At 46.6% G+C, this 19874-nt stretch overlaps 1 protein-coding gene across 1 annotated transcript in view; it reads left to right on the top strand.

Moving 5' to 3' along the window:
- The first annotated feature begins 4303 nt into the window (after nucleotides 1-4303).
- The window catches only part of FOXO1 (forkhead box O1), a 61198-nt gene continuing 45627 nt past the window's right edge, over nucleotides 4304-19874 (top strand). Inside the window, exon 1 of the mRNA XM_063149225.1 lies at nucleotides 4304-4946. Coding sequence (XP_063005295.1) covers nucleotides 4341-4946 — 606 coding nt within the window. The 5' untranslated portion in view covers nucleotides 4304-4340. The remainder of the gene's footprint in view (nucleotides 4947-19874) is intronic.

Raw genomic sequence — 19874 nt, 5'->3', positions numbered from 1 at the left:
CTCCACCATCTGGGGTGGTGAATCACCCATGGGAAGAATGTATTTCTCTCCAGGGACCATGGAGCAACCCTAAACGTGACACTGACCATGGAGTGACCCTAAACGTGACACTGACCATGGAGTGACCCTAAATGTGACACTGACCATGGAGTGACCCTAAATGTGACACCCACCTCTCCCAGGGCCAGACAGACCCCGGCCTGCCTGTGGGTGCTGTGTCTGAGGTGGGAGGCAAAGGGCAGGTGGAAAGGGAGTGGGCTCACCAAGCTGCGGTGAGGGATCAGCAGATCTTTAAATTCCATCAGTGGTTTGTGCGGTCGGTGGGGAAAGATGCGCAGCCCCAGGAAGTAACTCACAGCAGCAGAGCTCCTGCCATGAAATGCCTTGCAAGAGGGACTGCCTTTCTCCAGGGGCTCTGGAAGAAGTCTCAGACCCTTTGAACTCCCTTGGCAGGGCAGTGTAAATGCCTTGTTCAGCCAGGCTCTGTCCAAACCCTTCTGTGTGGGGCTGGGAGGGGAGGGGCTGCTCAGAAACATGCACTGCAAATCATGTCCCCTCTGAGGCTCAGGGGAGGAAACTGAGGGTGCTGAACTTCCTCATTCTTCCTCAGAAAATAGGATTTCTCCCAGCTCTGATGATACCAGACACACACTGGGTATCTCATTGTTGCTTTTTATGCTGTAGAAACATTTGTACTCTCTCACTATGCACATACGTGTAGAAAAAAAAAGAGCTGTACATAGAGTACGAGTGCTTTCAACTTCATGTAATCTCCTGCTGAATTTGATCAAAACCTCAGAACGTGAATTATACAGACAGTAGTAAAAAGACAGCACAGAACCTTTATTTTGGCTGCTTCAAACCCAGAATATGAATAGAAGGCTCTGCTTTATTTCAGTGATGATAAAAGGCAATCTTCAGGTCTTAAATTTGAAAAAAAAATACAAGCTGATGTTAAGGTTGATAGGAGATATTGTATTGTAGAGGAGTAGAAAATGGGAGCAGGAGTAGGAGTAGAGAAATGAAAAGGTGGAGTGTAGGAGGAGGAGGGTGGGAGTAGAAAATGAATTGTGGTGCATCCATCAGCATTTCAGCATTGTGGGAGATGAGATAAACCTAATGCTGTCATTTGTAGATGCAGTAAAATTTCTTGTACTGAGCCATCACTGTGCTGAGCCGTTTGAGGAGCAGGAAGCTCCCCGCAGCAGCTGAATGGGTGGGTTTGTCCACATGACATTGCCTAAGGGCGGTCAGCAGCGTTGGGGTGCACTAGGAGAGCAGTGCAGGCAGGGTTAGACACTTTCATTGTGCATGGCATGTGTTGCTTTGACTCTAAAATCTGTGGATTCAATCCCCAAGTTCTTGACAGAGAGAATAAATTCTAAAAACAAAAGTGGCAGATCACATGTGTGTGGACTGGGGCCCTACAGAAGAACTCATTCACCTGGGTGGCTCTGCCAAAGTCAGAGTAGACTACCAGGATTACTCATCCCAGGAAAGTGCACAGCATTGTCTCATTGGCCTTCATCCTTCCTCCAACCCTCAGCAGACCTGGTCCCAGCTGTTGGCATGCAATAGCCAAAATCTCTGCAGCTCAGCTCTGCCTGTTGCGTTGTGAGTCACAGGGCGCCGCTTGCTGAGCAAATGCAGCATTTGGAAGGTTCTGGTATCATCTTCTCCACCTGCATGCCCCTCACATCTCACTGCAAACTGCTGTCTGCACTCTCTGTACGCACTGCTAACTTTTGAGCAGCAAGAACACCGTGACATGGGGCACAAAGGTGGCAGAGCCCTGCCGAGAAGGTGAGGGGAGGGACAGAAATGTCATGTAGGGCCAAGAAAGGGGAATGCCACCTCTATCCTGCCGAATGACCTGGGCTGAACTACAAATGCACCAGGGCTTCCTAAAATCCCCCAACAGTAGCTTTCTTCCCAGTTTTCACAGTTGGCATCTGACAAAGGGAAGCTTTATTTTTTTCAACATCTGCATATACCAGTAGAATTCAGGGAATAGCATCCCTACTTTGGATAAAATAGAAGAGCAAGGACTGCAAGATTTAAAAAAACTCCTTAGAAGAAAGCCTGGGTAATAAATCCACTTCCTTTAGCAGGATGGGTGCCAATCTGGCTCTTAGATCCCCCTTTTATTTTTTTTCAGACACCAAGGAAAGAAAAAGAAAATGTTTCTGTGTTCTCAAGCACTTCTTTTGTTTTGGCTCCCATTTAAACACATCCATTCGCTGCGCGTCCCTGGCTGCTTCTCACCATTATATAACCTCTGCTTCTCCAAGGCAGGGTGCTCTCCCTTATTGCAGGGCAACTACTGCAGCCGAGTTGTGTAACACTGCCACAGAAAGCTGTTCCAAGCTGAAACGTGGCATGCAAGTTATTAGGTTGAACTGGGACTACTTTGCTTTCTTTTATTTTCTTTTTTTTTTTCTTAAACTGAAAAAAAAAGGCCTGAAAAAAAAGGTGTTTTCTAAAATTTGTGGGCTAAACAATAAAAATTTGTGGGTTGAATCCTTTAAAGGATTGACAAAACATAGAGATGACTTAAAGGCAAAGCAACTCTGAAATCTGATGAGCAGCCAACCTATAATAAGGTAAAATCACCTTTGGCATTTGATGAAATAAACATGACAAAAGCAGTGCTTTAAAATGTGATCAGTTACTATGCACTTATGCACATTTTGCACAAACTCTATAGTTAGGTGTCACCACATATTTTTAAAAGTGTTTTGATAATAGACAGCGTGAGTATCTAGATGTATGAGCTGACAATAAATTACCATGGCCTAAATCCAACCTTGTATTCTCTCCCCTTCATTATTGTTACACATTTTCAGAAAATATTTTTATAGGAACAATGAACTGCATTTAAATAACATTAACACTTTCTGCCTTGATGCAGAGAGGAGGAAAGGGTAACAGGTTTTCTGGCTCAGCTTTGACAATTACCCAGCTCTGCTGGTTCATTGACATGCAACGTCAAATGCCGTGGCTGGTTGTGAATTTTGTGACTTACGAAGCCATGTCTGAAGTATGTTTTTTAAAAGCACTCCTCCTACCGAAAACAAAACAGATTTTCTAAAATGTAGAGTTTGCCAGTTTGAGCAATTGAGTGTTGAGTCGTGTCTCATTCTTGGGATTATTTCCCTAGCTTAGTCAAATGTCCTCTTTTTAAATTTAAACAGAATAACACTTCTGTGTTAAATCAAACATATATATATATGTGTATGTGTGTGCGTGTGTGTGTATATATATATATGTATGTATCTTTGTATGTTGATGGGCAGGGGAGGCAGAGGCGACGCGTCCTGCGACTGTTGCCTCATCGAAAGGGGAGAATATAAACCTTAATGAACTGAGTAGCCCTGGGGTTTGCCGGGAAAAATATAAAGTATGTTCAATAGTTGACTTAGGATGAAATTATCCCGTGCTCCGTGCCTGCTCACGGAATAAAACACACACTCACGGTATGAAAACATGCTCAGCCGAAAGGGAGATTCATCACTTCGGGAGGTGCAGACACTCTTTGGCGAGGAGCCGGCCAGGGAAGGAGGAGGGCGGGGGGATCGGGGCAGGGCAGCAGTCGCACCCGCGGTCCGGCTTGCGGGGCTGCCAGGGCCCCGCACGGAGCCAGCGCTGCCGGGGCGCCGCTGGGAGCGGGGAGACGCCCCCCGAGGGATGCTCCCAGCTCCCCGCTCATCCCCGGCGGCGACACGCACCGGGCCCGTCGATGCGGGAGGCAGGACCCCGCCGGCAGCGACTGGAGCAGAGACACTCGCGGGGGAATTTTGCGTGGCCACCCCGCCGCGGCTCGCCGTGCGAGCACTCACTGCCTTCGGGCAGCCCCTGCCGCGGGGGCACCGCCGCCTGCCCGCTCGCCGCTTCTCTCCCCGCTGCGCCGCCGGGAAACAAAAACCACCCAGAAGCAGCACGGGGGGCACCGGCACCCTCCAGGCGGAGCAGCCCCGCGGCGGGAGGCGGGCGGCGGCGCGGCGCTGCCATTGGCGCGGCGGGGCCGTCCCTCCCCGCCGGGAGGAGGAGGAGGAGGAGGAGGGAGGCTGGAGGCGGGCCCGCGCGGGGCGGTCGCTCCAGTCGGTGCGCGCCGGGCGGCCGGGTCGCTGCTGTTGCAGTTGCGGCGGAGGGCAGGGATCCGGAGCCGGGCAGGGGCAGGGTTTAGGGCGGCGGGGCCGGGAGGTCAGGCCGGAGGTCTAGGGCGGCGGGGCCAGGAGAGTTGGCGGTCGCGCCGTCGGTGCCGCGCCGATCCGCGCCCGGAGCCTGCATGGGGCGGCGGCGCTGAGCCCAAGCCGCCCCGCTCCCGCCGCGCTCCCGCCATGGCCGAAGCACCGCAGCTGGTGGACATCGACCCCGACTTCGAGCCGCTGCCGCGGCCCCGCTCCTGCACCTGGCCTCTGCCGCGGCCGGAGTTCAACCCCCCCAGCTCGGCCACTTCCAGCCCGGCGCCGTCGTGCGGCGGGCAGCCCGATGGGGCGGCCGGAGCCGCGGCCGGGGCCGGGGCCGCCGCCTCGGGAGCGCTGAGCGCCGACTTCATCAGCAACCTCAGCCTGCTAGAGGAGAGCGAGGACTTCGCGCCGCTGCCCCCCGCCGCCGCCCCCCCGGAGGCTGCCGCCTGCCGCTGCGGGGACTTCCCGGCGCCCGAGGCCGGCTGCCGCCTCCACCCGCCGGGACCGCCGCCGGTGCCGCCGGTGCCCCCGCCCGTGGCCGGTCTGTCACCGGGCCCCGTGCCCGGGCAGCCCCGCAAGAGCAGCTCGTCGCGGCGCAACGCGTGGGGCAACCTGTCCTACGCAGACCTCATCACCAAGGCCATCGAGAGCTCCCCCGAGAAGCGGCTCACCCTCTCCCAGATCTACGAGTGGATGGTCAAGAGCGTCCCCTACTTCAAGGATAAGGGCGACAGCAACAGCTCGGCCGGCTGGAAGGTAAGCGGCGGGTGGTGGGGGACGCCCCGTCGGAGGGGGGTCCCGGGAGGCTCCGCCGCCCTCGGGCACAGCCGGGGCGCTGCAGGCGGCCGGGCACGCCGCCCTCCCCGGCTGCACGGTGCCCGCTGCGCAGCCTGCAGTGCTCCGGCTCCGCGCTTTCAGTTTGACCTCTCATTCCAACTTTTATTCACCTTTCCTAAGGGACAACTCCTACGGGAGGAAAGCGTTCCAGCCCTGCCGCTAGAACGCGGGCGCTGGAGGGACCGGGGCCGCCCCCCCGCTCTCCGCCTCCCCCAGCCCTGCCCCGCCGAAAGCAAAAGTTCACGCGGTGTCACGGCGCCGTCCCCGGGCACAGCCGCAGGAGCGGCGCCGCCTCCTGCTGCCCGGGGTGAGCCCCCGTGTGCCGGGGGTGCCGCGGGAGCTCCGGCGCTGCCCGGCCCCGGGACGCGGCCGGTCCTGCAGCCTGGCGCTGCAGGGCTTTGCCGTCGGGCGGTGGAGCGGGGACAGAGGCAAACAGGGATGGGGAAAGAGCGGAGGCAGAACAAGGGTTGCAGAAATACCGTGCGTTTAATGAGTAAGCCGCAGTATTTGACCTGATGGCTTTGTTAAACTTGAGTTGCGGGAGCGCCTTTCTTGTGTTACGTGGTGGGACGGAGCTCCCTCCTTCCCTCTCTCCCGCAGCGCAGTCCCTGCCGTCTGAGCGGAGCGCTGGGAGCAACCACCTGTTGGGATTTGTGCTCAGCCCCGCGCCGGCCGGAGCCGCAGCCGGTGCTGCCCGGATCCCGGGGTGGCATCTCCGAGGGACCCGCTCGCCAGGGCGCAGGGACCCTCGGGCACGGGCTGCCCCCCGACAGCTGCGGGGCTAGGCGGGCGAAGCTGCGCTTGGGGCTGCGGGGCCCCGGTGGCAGCGCCGGGCGCACGGTACCCTCCAGCTGTGCATCCCCGTGGATGAGAGAGGCTTAGCGCTGCTGCCAGTGAGTCCTCCTTCTCCGGGGCCTCCGTGGAGAAAGTGTCACCCACCCGTGTGTCCCCGTGCGCGGCGGAGGCAGCGCCGAGTTTTGTGACACTGTTGAGGTGGGAGCGTTGTCAGGACGAGTTTGTGCCGTCTGCGTGCGGGCAGAGCCTCCTCCGCCCTGGAGGGGTTAAATGATGGCAGAAAATGTATGTGTGAGGTGCGAGCACCTAGCACGGCATCAGCGCACTCTCGTGTGCTCGGGACTTAGTTCCACTTAGTGCCAATCAAGCTCTCTGCTTCACTTTCTACTATTTGTATTATCTATCTCTTATTTAAAAAAAAAGTGTCAACTCAAATCCTGCATTTATGTATTTTTAATTGCGCTGCTAGGAATGTTTGTTACGTCGGCTTTTCGTAAATTTCTAGTTTTTTAGAAGTAAGCTTTTCGTAAATTTCTAGTTTTTAGAAGTAAGTTTCCTGCTAAGGAAATGCAGATTAATCTGTAACTCAGTTTTAGCTGAAAGTTTTTAGGGCTTTTGAAAGTAGTTTGTTAGTTTCTATTGATGTGTTTGACTAAAAAGTTTAAAAGATAATTGTCTGAAGACATCTGTCATAAAAAACTTTAATAGGAGTGAAGTGATTGATAGTTGACAGCTTTTAAATAAGGTAACTTGTCACTTGAAAGTGCTGCTTTTTTTCCCAGTGGTATAGTCTCCTTAAGTGCCTTTTCAGAATTGAGTAAAAGAGAACCAAAAGCCAAACAAACCAAAATAAAACCAAATAGCTCCCAAGTTCAGGCGAGCAAGTAAGAAACACTGATAGCTGTGTAACTTACTCGGCGCTTCCTATTTTATTGCTGCTCGTCCCGTGGTGCTCCAGCAGGGAAGTAGTCTCGCACACCTCCCTCTAACAGACTGAGCACATCCTATGCCCACAGACCTCCGCTGTGGCAGGGAAAGCTGCTCCTGGTAGGATTTTTGGCTGCAATACCCTCTGGTAGAGGGCAATGCATAGCCTGCCACTGCTGGTGGGTAAATACACATGGGCTCTCCTTCCATAATTAAATAATCACCGTGTTATGCTTGGGACACGTGTTGCCCCCATCCCTTTGGCTGCATAACTGCCCGGCTGCTCGGAAAATTGCACGCTTGCAGGTTTTACCACTTCAGCTGAGGAAGTGCAGAGTTTCTCAAACACACTTTCAAGTTGAGTTACCAGCAGCCACTGGGTGTCAACTCTGTGACTGGCCTGGCTGAGGCGTGCAGCTCGTTTGCCTTGTTTATCACCAATTCTCCACGGCTCAGCGTGACCGAGGATTACTTTTATTTTTTTCCCACTTTGGGAGCCGTTGGTTTGCCCGCGGTCTGGGGAGCTGCGGTAGGCGTGGGGCTGGGAGCGGAGCCTGACTCAGCCGAGGGCCCTGCCGAGGAGGAGCATCGCGCCAGAGATGAGCGCAGATTAGCCGCTGACTTTTCTGCTGACAGAGGGAGCGCGGGTTCCCTCAGAGCCTGGCACTGACTGAGGGCTGGGAGTGCATTGTGCGCTGCTGACGCAGGCTGGGAAACGGGGAGTATTTCTTTTTCCCCCTTAAATAAAACTTCGAGATGCTTTGTCTTGTTGGGGTCTGCATGTTTGTGAGTGCACTCAGGTACCTTTCAAATTCTTCACGAAACGTACGAACACTTAAGAACGGGTAAAGAATGTGCACTTTCTGCATAGTGGCAAGGCAGTGTTTCTCAGGCAGAAGTTGAGCGCTGTCTGCTCTAGTGCTTGTGAATATGTACTGCCCTGATTTAATACATGATATCAAGCTTCTTTTTCATTTTTCACTGAAGAAAGTTCAGAGGTGTCACCATTATCTGGTAGCAGCTCAAAACAGCATCCAGGCTTTTCTGAATAAAAACATTAAAATAAAAAATGCCTTCTTAAATAAGGGGGTATATACCAAAGTATGTTATGTTAACATAAAATTATCAGTAACATTAAAATTATAAGTAAGTAAATTGTTCTCCGTTATACATACACAGTAGTTTATTCCTGATTTTCTTGTCATAAACTCTGCTTTATAAACAAATCCCCTCTTGAGCTCTAAGGGAGCAAAGTCTCCATGACCCCCTTGGGGTGGCTGCCTTGAATGAAGCCCTTGGGATGTGCTCTGCCAGACCTGCTGCATTGTTGGTTGTGAATGAGTGCTGATAGTGACCTGTGTTGCTCAGGGAAAGCAAAGCAAGAACAAGATCTACTGTAGAGATAACAAAGAAATTGTTGTGAAAGTTACATGGAAGAAGGAGACTTTTCTCCTAGTGTAGTGCTTAAGTAAAAGCAGCATTTTGCCTTGCCTGTGATAGTGGAAGACACAAGGCTTAAAACAGAAGAGGCAAGAATTCTACTGCAGCTGTAGATAATTATTTTTTGACATAAATGTGATAGCTTTTTGGCTAATCATCATACATAAAATATAAAAAATCTCCGTGATGTGCATATTTCATGTCTTTGCTTTATGGCAAGCGTTGAGATTTATTGTAAAGGAGCTGTCGCAGTTAAGCTTCCTTGAATGGTCTCATCCCTTCAGTCTGCTTTTGAAAATGGGTTCAAATAAAACCCTGTAATGTTTTTGAACAGGAGACATGGAATTTTGGTGTCACTCATCTGGAGGCAGGTGTGTTGTTGATTTTTCTTGGTGGCAAGTTTTAAGGTCCCATGGGCATATACACCTCCTTGACTTTTAGTCCCAAGGGAGCTTATTCACCTAAATTCATTTGCTGCCATTGTTGAAGGAATGAGGATGGAATATCTAGCTGCAGAGGGATGAATGGTTGTAAGCCTGAAAACCTGAGGACAAAACAGGCTTTTGGGACAGGTGCTTTGAGTGGCCTTATCATAGGAGCTCTCTATGGTCAGCACTATTCTGTAGTGATTTGGGCTCCGTGCAAAATGAATTCTGGGTTGCTCTGGTTCTGTTGTATTTGGTTTAAAAATCACAGGGAGTAAAAAAAATTAGAAAGACTGAAAAATCAAGAATAATTTTCACTGATTTTTTCAAAGTTTTTGAACCTAGATCAAGAGACAGTTTAAATTGTGGACATTTAGATGATTTATTTAAATTGAGTACATAGAATCAGAGTGTCAGGGAATAGTTTGGATTGGAAGGCACCTTAAAGATCATTTTTGTGTGGTTTTTCTTCTGATTTTTTTTTTTGTGGAAAAATCATAATTGAAGATTGCCTTTAACTCAGGCTGTGTATTCCCTCAGTACTGTGGGCATTTACCTCTGTCCCTTAAGATGGTGATCTGTGGCCCCCCCAGCATGATGTATTATACATTCATACAGCACACACAGGTATATGCAGGTAGAGGTGTGTATGTTTGGCTTGCTGTTTGTGGATTCTGTCGAGGTCAGTGCTATACAGTCACACCTTTTACTATACATGTGGCAGATAGCCTCAAGAGCTGGCAGCTGCAGTTGGGTCTGCTCTGCCATGACACCTGGCCTCAGCCCACCCTGTTGTGAGAAAACTCTTTGGTGTCTTGCATCCCTGCTCACTGCCACCAAAATGCATCTTGTAGCAGCCTATGTTGTCTGTCAGTCACCAGCTTGCATTTTGCTTAGTTCCAGGTGTGAAAGTTCAGCTTCATTTTTGCAGGTGGAAGGTGCTCTCCTCACCCGTGTCTGGATAAATCATAGGTGAGCTGTGTCAGTGCTTTTGAGCTTCCCATCAGGGCCTTGAATAATGCTTTAATTTTCTCTTAATTTTCTTTGCCTGTTTTCTGTTTGCTGTGGTATCTGTTCAGTTACTTGTATGATTATAGGTAAGACTAAACACCAAAATGAAATGTGTGAGTGGCTTTGTGTAGTGACATAATGAACTAGATTTTCCCTAAATGCCTTTAAAGAACTTCAATACAAAGACAAAGTAACAGCTCTCTGCCACTGTATTTTTTATGACATGCTCAGCTGCTTCCTTATTATCATTATTTTTGTATCACATGGTTTTACAAGTAGTTGGTGAAGTTGTTTGTTTGGGGAACTGGAGCCTTTGCTGCTTGTGATGGAAAGGGGAAGCAGCGTGGTGCAAGGAGATAAAGATTTTTAGGTGAGGTATGTGAGGTTGTTTTCTTTTTCTTTTTTCTTATTTCTTTTTAATCAAATAGGCAATACTTTTGGTGGTTGGGTTTTTCAGTAAGGCACCAGGAATTGTGTAGTCCTGAGATGTCTGCTCATATCTTTTTGGTTTCCAAAGCATGATGCTGCCTAAATACGCAGGTCTCTGTTTACTCAACTGGTGAATCATTCTGTAAAATAAGTGCTTGGCTTCTGGAATAAAAATGCAGATATATTTTGCAGCCGCAGTTTTGTGAAATATGTAGGGCTGTGGCTACAGAAATTCAACTCTCAGCCCCTTCTGTTTTGGGAAGAAGTTCATATGTGAAACAAGGATTTCTGATGGAAATTACTTTAAAACCTTGAGTAATGAATAATAAACTAAGACATAGTGAAAATAACCTGAAATATAGTTTATTGTTTTCCTCTTTCAGAAATATGCAAAAGATGGCTATATTTACTTCATTGTCAACTCTTGTGAGAAAGGAACTTCAAATTCGCTGATGCTGGCTGCAGACAGTTATAGTTAAGCATATGGTAGTGCATACTAATATTTTAATGAATTTTGTAGCATTTTGTTTGTCAGTCTGGTTGCTGAAATGGGTTTTAAATATTGGTGAAACACTGCTCTTGGTGGTGATAGGTTGTGCTTCAGAAATTAAGTACATTGCAAAGAGTCACATTTTGAAGGACAGCATCTCTGCTGCTCCATAGTGAGCTTCAGCACGAGTTGAATTGATATGTGAAGATAAATGCTATTCACATTTAAGTATTATTTCTAAATATACTTAGTAAACATTAATCATGTGTGTTTATCAAACAAAGGTGCATCATTCCTGCACCGTCATTTGTGATATGCAGATGTCTTAAGTAAGCAGTGCAGCATCATAAGGTTTCCTGGTAGATCTCCATTCCTAATGGAGGAGGAATAAAAAGAATTAAGGTGCTTTTACAGGATTGGTTATTACCTTCTTCATTAAGCCTCGTGCTTGTTCCAGATTTCGATAGTGGACTCTGATCTTTAGTAGATTGCTTAAAATGATGCCTGAAGAGGCACGTGTTAAGTTTTGAAGCACTTCTGTAATGAATTGTGAAGGCTTAGCAATGGTTTGGTTTGTGGTAGATGGGACCAGAAGAGGCTCTATCTTTATAAATGTAGTCACTCAAAACCTCCTGGGACTCTGACAGCTTCTGCATCAGACAGAGATTAGGAGTTGCTGGAGGAGTAGAGGGCAGCACTCAGTTTGCTCAGAGGACTTACTGAGCTGTTAAAGGCACCTTGCATCGCTGCACAGTATCAATGATATTCTAGTTGTGTTTGAACATATGTCTTATTTTAGAGTTAATTAAACTTAAAGTTACACATCTTCTCTTGTTCTAGTCTTAGAAACCTAGTTTTTGGGAATTCTGAGAATCCATGCAGTTGGAAGTGTGTTCAGTTCTGTTGCCGCTTCAAGAGAGCGTGCCAGGGATGGCTGTGATTGCATTTCTAAGCAGCCTGTGTTTCTCTAAGTGCTTCACTGGTGTGTACAAAGTAGGCTCACGTTGGTGTGAGCATGTGGGACTCCTTTTTAGTTTTGTCAGGGCTGTTGCTGTGTAGGTCCATGGGGTGTAGCTTCTGGGGCCTGGCACATGTGTAGTTGAGAGAATGTGCTGGGAACTTGGTCTCTGAAATAGTATAGCTTCAGATTTAAATTTGGACTGATTACCAGAAAAGTGCTTGCAAGGAGGGGTGCCCTTAACCATAATATTTGCTGACTAAATTATATCTTCTGGCTGTGCTCTGTAGTATGTGAGAATTCTCATTTTATTAGCATCTTAATTTTTTGGTGTCTCTTTCTCAGAGGCCACTTAGTGCAAGGCCTCCATGGTGCTTCTGCACCATGATGTAAAATGATGAATTGGGCTGGCCTCTGCTTCTTGCATGTTGGTGTCTCTCTTAGAAAATGTTAGAAATGCCCCTCCTTTAATTTAGTTGCTACCAGAATGAAATTTTCATCACATGCAGAAATCAGGAAATTAAAACCTTTTTTTAATGAAATGAGCAGTGTGTAAACATGCAGCAGTGATGCGTGTGAGCAGTCTTTGTGCTGTCCATGGGAACTGCGGTTCTGGAGAAAGTTAAAAGTGCATAAAGCTGCTTTAGTGCTGCAGTGCTTTGTACCTCCCAGGATTTGTTTATGTGTCCTGTTCAAATTTACACAGCAGAGAAGGTCTTTGCACTTTTTTGGAAGGGGAACTCTGGAGCACTGGAGTATGGCTATTAATTTTTCCCTTCCTGAATAAGGGGTATACACATAATTCAGAATGTGGACTCTAACTGTCAATTTACTGTTGGCAGTCTCACTTGCAATGGCAAGGTGGCAACTTCTTCAGTTTTCTTGTGCTTAACTCCAGAAACTGTGACGTGGGTGGGGTTTCACTTACCATCACTGACTTTTCAAACTGTGCAGTTAGATAAGACTGAAGCAACTTGCTATAAATGTGGTGACTTGTTAAACCGCATTTATTGTGCAAATGAGCTTACATCCTGCAAGATCAGCAGAAATGCTTGGTGTTTGCCTGGATGGAAATTAATTAAAATTTGGCGACTGAAAGTAAAGGAATGGATTTGTTGCCCATTGTGTTATATGAATCTGCCTTTCAGTTCCCACAGTGGGAATTAGCAGAGTTGCAAATGTTTTTTTGGCATATGTGAGTTCTAAGTCGGTGCTAAGTTCTGGCATCCGTAGCCTTCTTAGTTTTTTACTGCCCTTTAATATGTGTTAAATATATGTGAAGTCGCTAATGGCAGTGAGGATACTAGCAATCCAAAAATACACTGTTGTGGTGGTGGTGGTGTAGGCTCATTTGCTTGCAGCTTGTATTTGGTTAAAACTGATATGAGTTAATCTGCTAATTTGATTGTAATTGTTAGAATTAAGAAAAAAGGTACCGGTGCCATACATATCTTGGATATATATCCAGATTTGAATTTTGATTGCCAAAAGCATACTTACAGACTGAGATCTTTAGTGTTTGCCAACTAAATTATATCTTATAGCAATGCTTTGCAATATATAGAAACTCCTAATTAGATATTCAAAAAATGAAGATGCTGTTATTCAGACATGTTTCATAGCAGGCCTCCGCAGTTCTACCCTGTCAGGATGTGAAGGGATTATGTGCTCTGTGCTCCTGCTCACTGTTAAACGTGTTGATTTCTCTTTCCAAAAATATGCTCCTCAAATCTGAACCTTCAGATTAAATGTAATTATTTGCCAGCCCCCAACCCCTTCTCCCAGAAAACCTGGCTCTCTGAAGGCATGGTGGTGGTGCTCTGGGGCAAGACAGATTATGCGTGCTGTTGTTGTCTACACGTGGGAAAGTGCAGTAAGCAGGTGTAATTCATACCTGTTTGGTTGGACCCTCTCTTTCCTCGCCCCTTGGCACTGTTCCCCTGCAGGACTGCCCTGCCAGGCTCCAGCATCCCAGCTCTGCGGGGCTGAGGGCTGCTCCCAGTGCCCCTGGCTGTGGGGAGGTGTGAGCACAGGGCTGCGTGGGACAGCCTGGAGCCTGGCTTTGCCCCGGTGCTGGCAGGGTGCTGCTGTGCACATTTAGGGAGTGTTCCAGCTGTGACCTGGCAGCTGCCTGGCGCAGGAGCAGAGCCCCCTGGCACAGTCCTGCCAAAATAATTCATCTGCCCCTGGTGGGTACGCTGCTGCCTGCTGCTCAGGTGTGCAGAGAGGTCAGGGAAAGTAACCCTCTCTCCTCTTTGCAGTTCCCGGAGAAGTCTGCAGTGATTCACTGAGTAGATTTCTCACTACTTAGATCAGTTAAGGTACATCCCTTGCCCTCTCCAGAGCATACCATGCTGCTGCCTGTGCTCCTCAGTAAGATCTTTCAGAGTCTCTGGAGGTTCAGGGGAGGGAAGCCATGCCTGTGCTAACTTGGAAGATTTTAACTGAAAGAGAGTACATTTAGATCAGATAACTGGGAAGAAATTTTTTACTGTGAGGATGGTGAGGCACCTGGCACAGTTTGTCAAGAGAAGTTGTGGGTGCCCCATCCCTGGAAGTGTTCAGGGACCTTGAGCAGCCTGGTCTAGTGGAAAATGTCCCTGCTTGCGGTGGTGGGGTTGGAACCTGATTATTTTTAAGGTCTCTTCCAACCCAAACCAATTTATGAATCTATGAGATGTTGTTTCAAGGTAAATAATGTTTATTGATAAGATTCATTATTATTACTGCCATTTTTTTTTTTAGATTGATTATTACTACTACTGATATTTTTAAATGGTGTGGTGTTAAGGAAGGTTAAGATACCAGAATCAGGTCAGGCTCAGATATTTGCAGTTGCTGCTACTCTTGTCCTGCTTCACCCCTGCTTCTTTGAGATGAGCTGATGGATCTGCAGCTCAAACCAGAAGCTATTTGAAATTCAGGATGAGGATGCAGCCTCATGTGTGATCTGATCAAATTACAGTACATAAATTAAGCATAAATAAAAATGCTCTACACACTTCTATCTAGCTAGATATATTTAGATTTTTATTAATATATATAAATCTATAGTGGAGAAAAAGAACAAAAAAACCCCACAACTTTTTTTTTTTCTTTTTAGATGTGAAAACCTAGAGTGTGGCTGCATGTTTAACTTAGAGCAGCTTTATTTTTTCGTAGTTTTTATGTTATCTTGGTCCTGCTGTCATTGGGATGGTATTAAGGCAGACCTGGAAGACAGTTCCATGTTTTAAATGCTTATAAATCTCAGGGATGGATGAAGAGGGCTGAACCAGGAGCTTTCTCTTTTGGCTTAAATTGGGAGATTAATTTTATTGCCTTTTTCTTCTTTTTCCTTGATCAATATGTGCAGCCTCTGAGTAGAACTATGGTGTAGGTTTTAATGGCTGAGGGTTTACCTTTGTGGCAAGAGCTAAGCATCACTCCTGACATTGTGTGAGTGTATATTCTGGCTGGTGGGGTTTCAGTGCTGGTCTAATGTCTGGTCCCCAGTACTGTTTGTGTTTTGTGCCCTCCTTATACAGAAATGTAGTAAATCCACTAAACGCTGCCTTGAAATACAAACGAGGACGGGAGTTTAAAGCCGTATTTTAAAGTGTGGCATGTTGCAATTGATTTTGGGAAAAATCAAGAGATGCTATCTTAATGCAGACTTCTCCATGCTTGTTAGGAACTTGAGTCACTCTTGAATAATCCAGTTTGTACAGTCTATGAAAACCTGATACTGCACTCTTGCCGATTCCTTCTTTACAGTTCTGTGGCAATGACATAGTCACAAGCATTTAAAGGAGAAACCATAATCTTCTCTGCTTGCAGCCCAAGCCAACACTAGTCATCTCCTGATGCTATGAAGTCATTCTTTGCTTTGAGGTTTCTAACTAAAAGTCTGTTCCAAATATCTGCTCTGGGTGAGCAGTAGAGGCATTAGGGATGGAGTCCTGCTGCCCTCCCCACTGCCTCTGACCTCTTTTCAGACCATCCTCCTGGGGCCAAGGAGACCACTCCTGCAAAATCAACATTTTCCCTTGACAGCAATCCCTCCTTCCCACTTCTGGAGCGCTGGAACAGAAGATGTAAATGAATTTGCAATGATTGCGCAACCTTGTTTTGCAACGAGGCTGACGTGGTAGCGTATACATATGCAGAAAATGCCTTTTTGAAGATACTCCATTGAGCACAGTTTCACCACCTTCTCCCCAAAGATGAGGGCAACCGCATTACTGCCTTCACCTGGTTAGCCTGCATATATAACACACACCAAATACTCAGCTTCTGTTGACTGACGATTATTGTTGATGGAGCAGAAAAATAAATCAGTTCTTGTGGGCTGTTTATTTGGGAAGGAGTTTTTTAGCTTGGGGCTCAGAACCCAGACAATTAGACTACTTGGGCCTGGGGCAGTGGGCTGCACTGTAGTGAGTTTTTTACTGTCAGCATAATCTGAGCCACCTAAGAGTGTGTTTTGTTTCTTATTTTCAGATGAGTGATGGTGTTTTGCTTGGAGGCATCTTGTGCCATCCAAGAGGTCACTCAGTGAGTGCTCAGCATTGCTTACATCTGGCAACCCAATTCCTTGCTTCCTATAGTTTTTAATTTCTCTGGAAGAAGACATGCAGCACTGCTGACTCCTGTCTTTTGCGTGAAGCAGGGGGACTCATGGCATGATCCTTTTACTGCATTTTGGAGTCAGGCTGCTTGGTAAGGCTGCCCTAACACTGAATGTGATGCAGGCATTTGTTTTGTCACTTCCCTGGCAAAGTTACTCTGTGTGCCATGTGGGCTGATGGGTGTAATTACTGATACCTTGGGGCAAGGACAGACTTCCTGAGATCCCTTCTTCCGTGTTTTCCACTGACCAATTTGCATTCAGCTACTGGGCATGTGGAAGGTTGTTCTCCCAGCTAAGATGTGCAGTCTCTGAGAAGCTGAATCTCTCCCATCTCACCCGAAACGGCTGAGGCCATGGTTAATGTGAAGTCCTGTTGCTCTTGGCCTGACTGGCTGGTACATTTTTACTTAGGTGTGGGAAAATAAACCTTTTTTTGTCCCAGTTGCTTCTCTTCTGCAATAATTCCTTGTAGGTAGAACAAGTAAGTGATGTTATCTTCATGTGTAGTGCTTCTTGCTGATTGAAAGGAAAATTCTGCAAACTAAGCAAGTAGACTGACCTGACGACTCCTCATGACAACTGCTTACTTTTAGTTAACATTCAGAATATTTTTATCCTAGTTTACTCCTTAGAGGCTAATAGAGTGCTGCTAGAGTAATTTTCAGATGAATCATGCCATCTGCCATGCATACTTTGCTGTTTCAGCAGTAGGGGAGGAGAGGGAATACATACATACAGTGGTTTGAAACAGTATGTTTGTATTCTCTGTAAAACTCATTTAAGTTTCAGAGATTTTTGCTTGTTTTTTTTTCTTTCTTTTAAATTATTTATTTGGATTTTTTGGTTGTGGTTTTTTATTCCCCCCCCCCCCCCCCCAGGCATTCTGTATTTATTGCTTTGGCTATGAGTTTAACATTGGGCTCCAGCACTGATACTCATCTGTTGGGTGGTCTCTGCTAAACTTTGCAGAAGCACTCTGGACATGATCTGAATTGCTAGTGAGTTGATGTGGACTATTGCAAAGTCCTTCTCTGAAAACATGGCTCAAATGTTGAGCATTTGGGTTGCCAAACTGGACCAGCTGGAATTGGCACCCCTCTAAAAATAAAAGATAATATAAAATTTGTAGAGCAGTAGAACTGGGGGGGGGTTTAGCCTGAGAGTTTGGAAGGAAAGGTTGCTTGTGGAATGAGTTCTGTATGGCTTGTGTACAAGATTTCTTCTGTAGGAGCTGTCCTGAGCCAGGGGAGGATTGTCTGCAGCATGCAGCTGTCCTACCTGTGAGAATGTGCAAACTGGTGCTCGAACCTAAAAGTTCATAACCACATTGGATGCGTCACTGTGTTCTGTGTTGTGTTTTGTCCAGAAGCAATTATTTGGGAGACTGGCCAATCTGTTAGTAAGGTTCATGGGTTTGGGTTTGGAGAGGGCTGGGATCATAATCTTGAGGAGTTTGTATGTCAACTCTATTCCATCTTTGAGAACCAGGCTGTGATATTAGATAATGCCTTAACTATTACCAGGCAGAGTAAATTCTTCTGTTCTAATATGTTAAAAATCTTCCCTTGCTGGCAGTCCCAAAGATCTTGTTTTCTCATAAAATGATTTGGCTGATGAACCATTTGCAAAGGACTAATAGATTGCGTGCTTTGTTCATGTCTTTAAGCTTTTTCCAACAGTTTCAACTCATGTGCTTGATATTAGTGCCCTGACAACTGTATTTAAAGAAACTGAGAGCAGAATATTGAAATGTGGAGCAATTAAACTGTTTTCTTCCCTTTTCAAACATTTCACCCCCGCTCCTCAAGGGAATGATACGTCTGGTAAACTCCACTTAATTATGTGAGGTCAGTTGAAGGCTTGAGCAATAGCATGCTATCTTTTTCAGGCAAGAAAGACAATTTTAAAATGCCAGGAATCAAAAGCAAGGACTGCTTGCCAGTGGAGAGGAGTTGTTGCACCAGATATTGAGCTGACATGCAAGCAGATCTCTGCTGCCCTTAGATGAGGATTAGTTTGTGCCCTGAAGCAAACAGATTATTAACTCTTGTAATTTTATTTTAGCATGTTTAACAACAGATACTGTTGCTTATAAAACCCATTTAATCCTTTTTTAATCACTGCTAGTCATTTTTCCAGCAGTTATCCTGCAGGCATGGGTTCCAATGGTTAGTTATTTATTGAGCAAAACACAGTGAATTTGTGTTTGCCTGTATACTTGAATGCCTTGGATTCAAGTTTAAAATAAAAAAGGAAAAGAAAAAGAAAAAAAGTTGGGCCTCTACTTCTGTTGCCTTTCTTCCATCTTTAATCCCCAACTCTTCAAATACCTGCAGCATCCCCTTTCTTTTGCTCTTTGTATGCTCTCTGCCACATCCTTAATTCCCCTTCAGTTTTCCCTGGCCCCTGTGTTGCTGATGTGAAACACCCGCAGATAATCCCAGCAGATTTTTATTAGCTTGGGCTTTGCTCTGCACCTCAAGGCATTTATTGATAAATAGCAGCCTTGTATTATGGGATGTATAAACAGGAGCATGTGACTGCCCTCTGCGTTGGATTTGAGAACATAGGGAAGAGGGGTGGTGCTGGTGGCCTGATGATGCTCTTAAAGGAGGCAGTGCCTTTTCTTAGAGCCATGGGAAAAAGGCTGGCAAACTTTCAGGTGTGCAGGAAGTTCTTCCTGTGTGAAATAAAAGCTGTTAACATCAAAAACTGTATGGTTGAGAAGAAATAGTTCCATTTTCAAAGATGATGAGAGCAGGAACATCATTGGCAGGTGTAGAGCCGGGGCACCAGGGGGGTAGGAGCCTGAATGGCTCTCCTAAGTGAGAAGGATGAAAGCTGTTGGAGTTTAGAGACGTTGGTAGAAGCAGAGGAAAAGAAAAACCTGCATAGTTACTGGTATAATTGCTTATCTTTTACCCGTGTTTCCTGTCTAATCCTGGGACAAGAGCTGGTATTTCCTGTACTTTCCATTGCCAGCTAGCTGCCATGCTGTGCTGTGTAGGTCCTGCAGCCTGTCCTTCAGTAACCAGGCTGGAATGGAAGTGCACCAGACCTCTTAATTATCAAGTTATCATCCAGGGTGAGACAGAGGTAAGAAATAACTGACACCAAAAATCTTACCAGGTTAGGCATCTTTAGCTAGGCATGATGTGTGAAAGTACCAGCACCTGATGGATGCATGGCACACAACTCCCCCAGAAAGAGGGATGGAAAGTCTCAAGCCTTTTCAAGTTTGTTGCTCACTACTGGGATCTTTCAGCATCTTGGAAAGATCTGTCCTCTCTATGCCAGCCGCTGGGATGCAATGTAGCAGTGCTGCCTTGTGCGTGAGGGTACTTCCGTGCTCTGTCTAGTGCACATCTGAAATGAGGGTGCGTGCCGTAGAAACACAGAACTGTTCGGCTGGAAAAGACCTTTATATATCTGTGTAGAAGCCACTTCCCAGCACAGCGTGAAAGGTTGAGAGTGAGAAGGAGACAGTGGTAACATTTATGCGTTTCTGACTGTAGGAGCTTTGTCTTTTGGCTCTGATGAGGCCAGTGTTTAGCCTGTGAAAGTATTTTTTCCTCTAAGGTTGGGAGATCTGCTATTGCAAGCAATTTTGCCATCGGGGCCGGATGGCATAAAGTGAATACCTGACTGACTTGAAATAATTTGATTAGTCTGTCTTTTGCTGGGGGAATCCCTTGCTCAGGCTTATCCCAGGGATAAATGAATCATGCAGAGCAGAAGCCGAAATTGCCAATAAAGGTTT

Source organism: Melospiza melodia, chromosome 2 (genome assembly GCF_035770615.1).
Source record: "Melospiza melodia melodia isolate bMelMel2 chromosome 2, bMelMel2.pri, whole genome shotgun sequence".
Classification (NCBI taxonomy): Eukaryota; Metazoa; Chordata; class Aves; order Passeriformes; family Passerellidae; genus Melospiza; species Melospiza melodia.
This window is presented reverse-complemented; position numbering and strand designations above follow the sequence as displayed.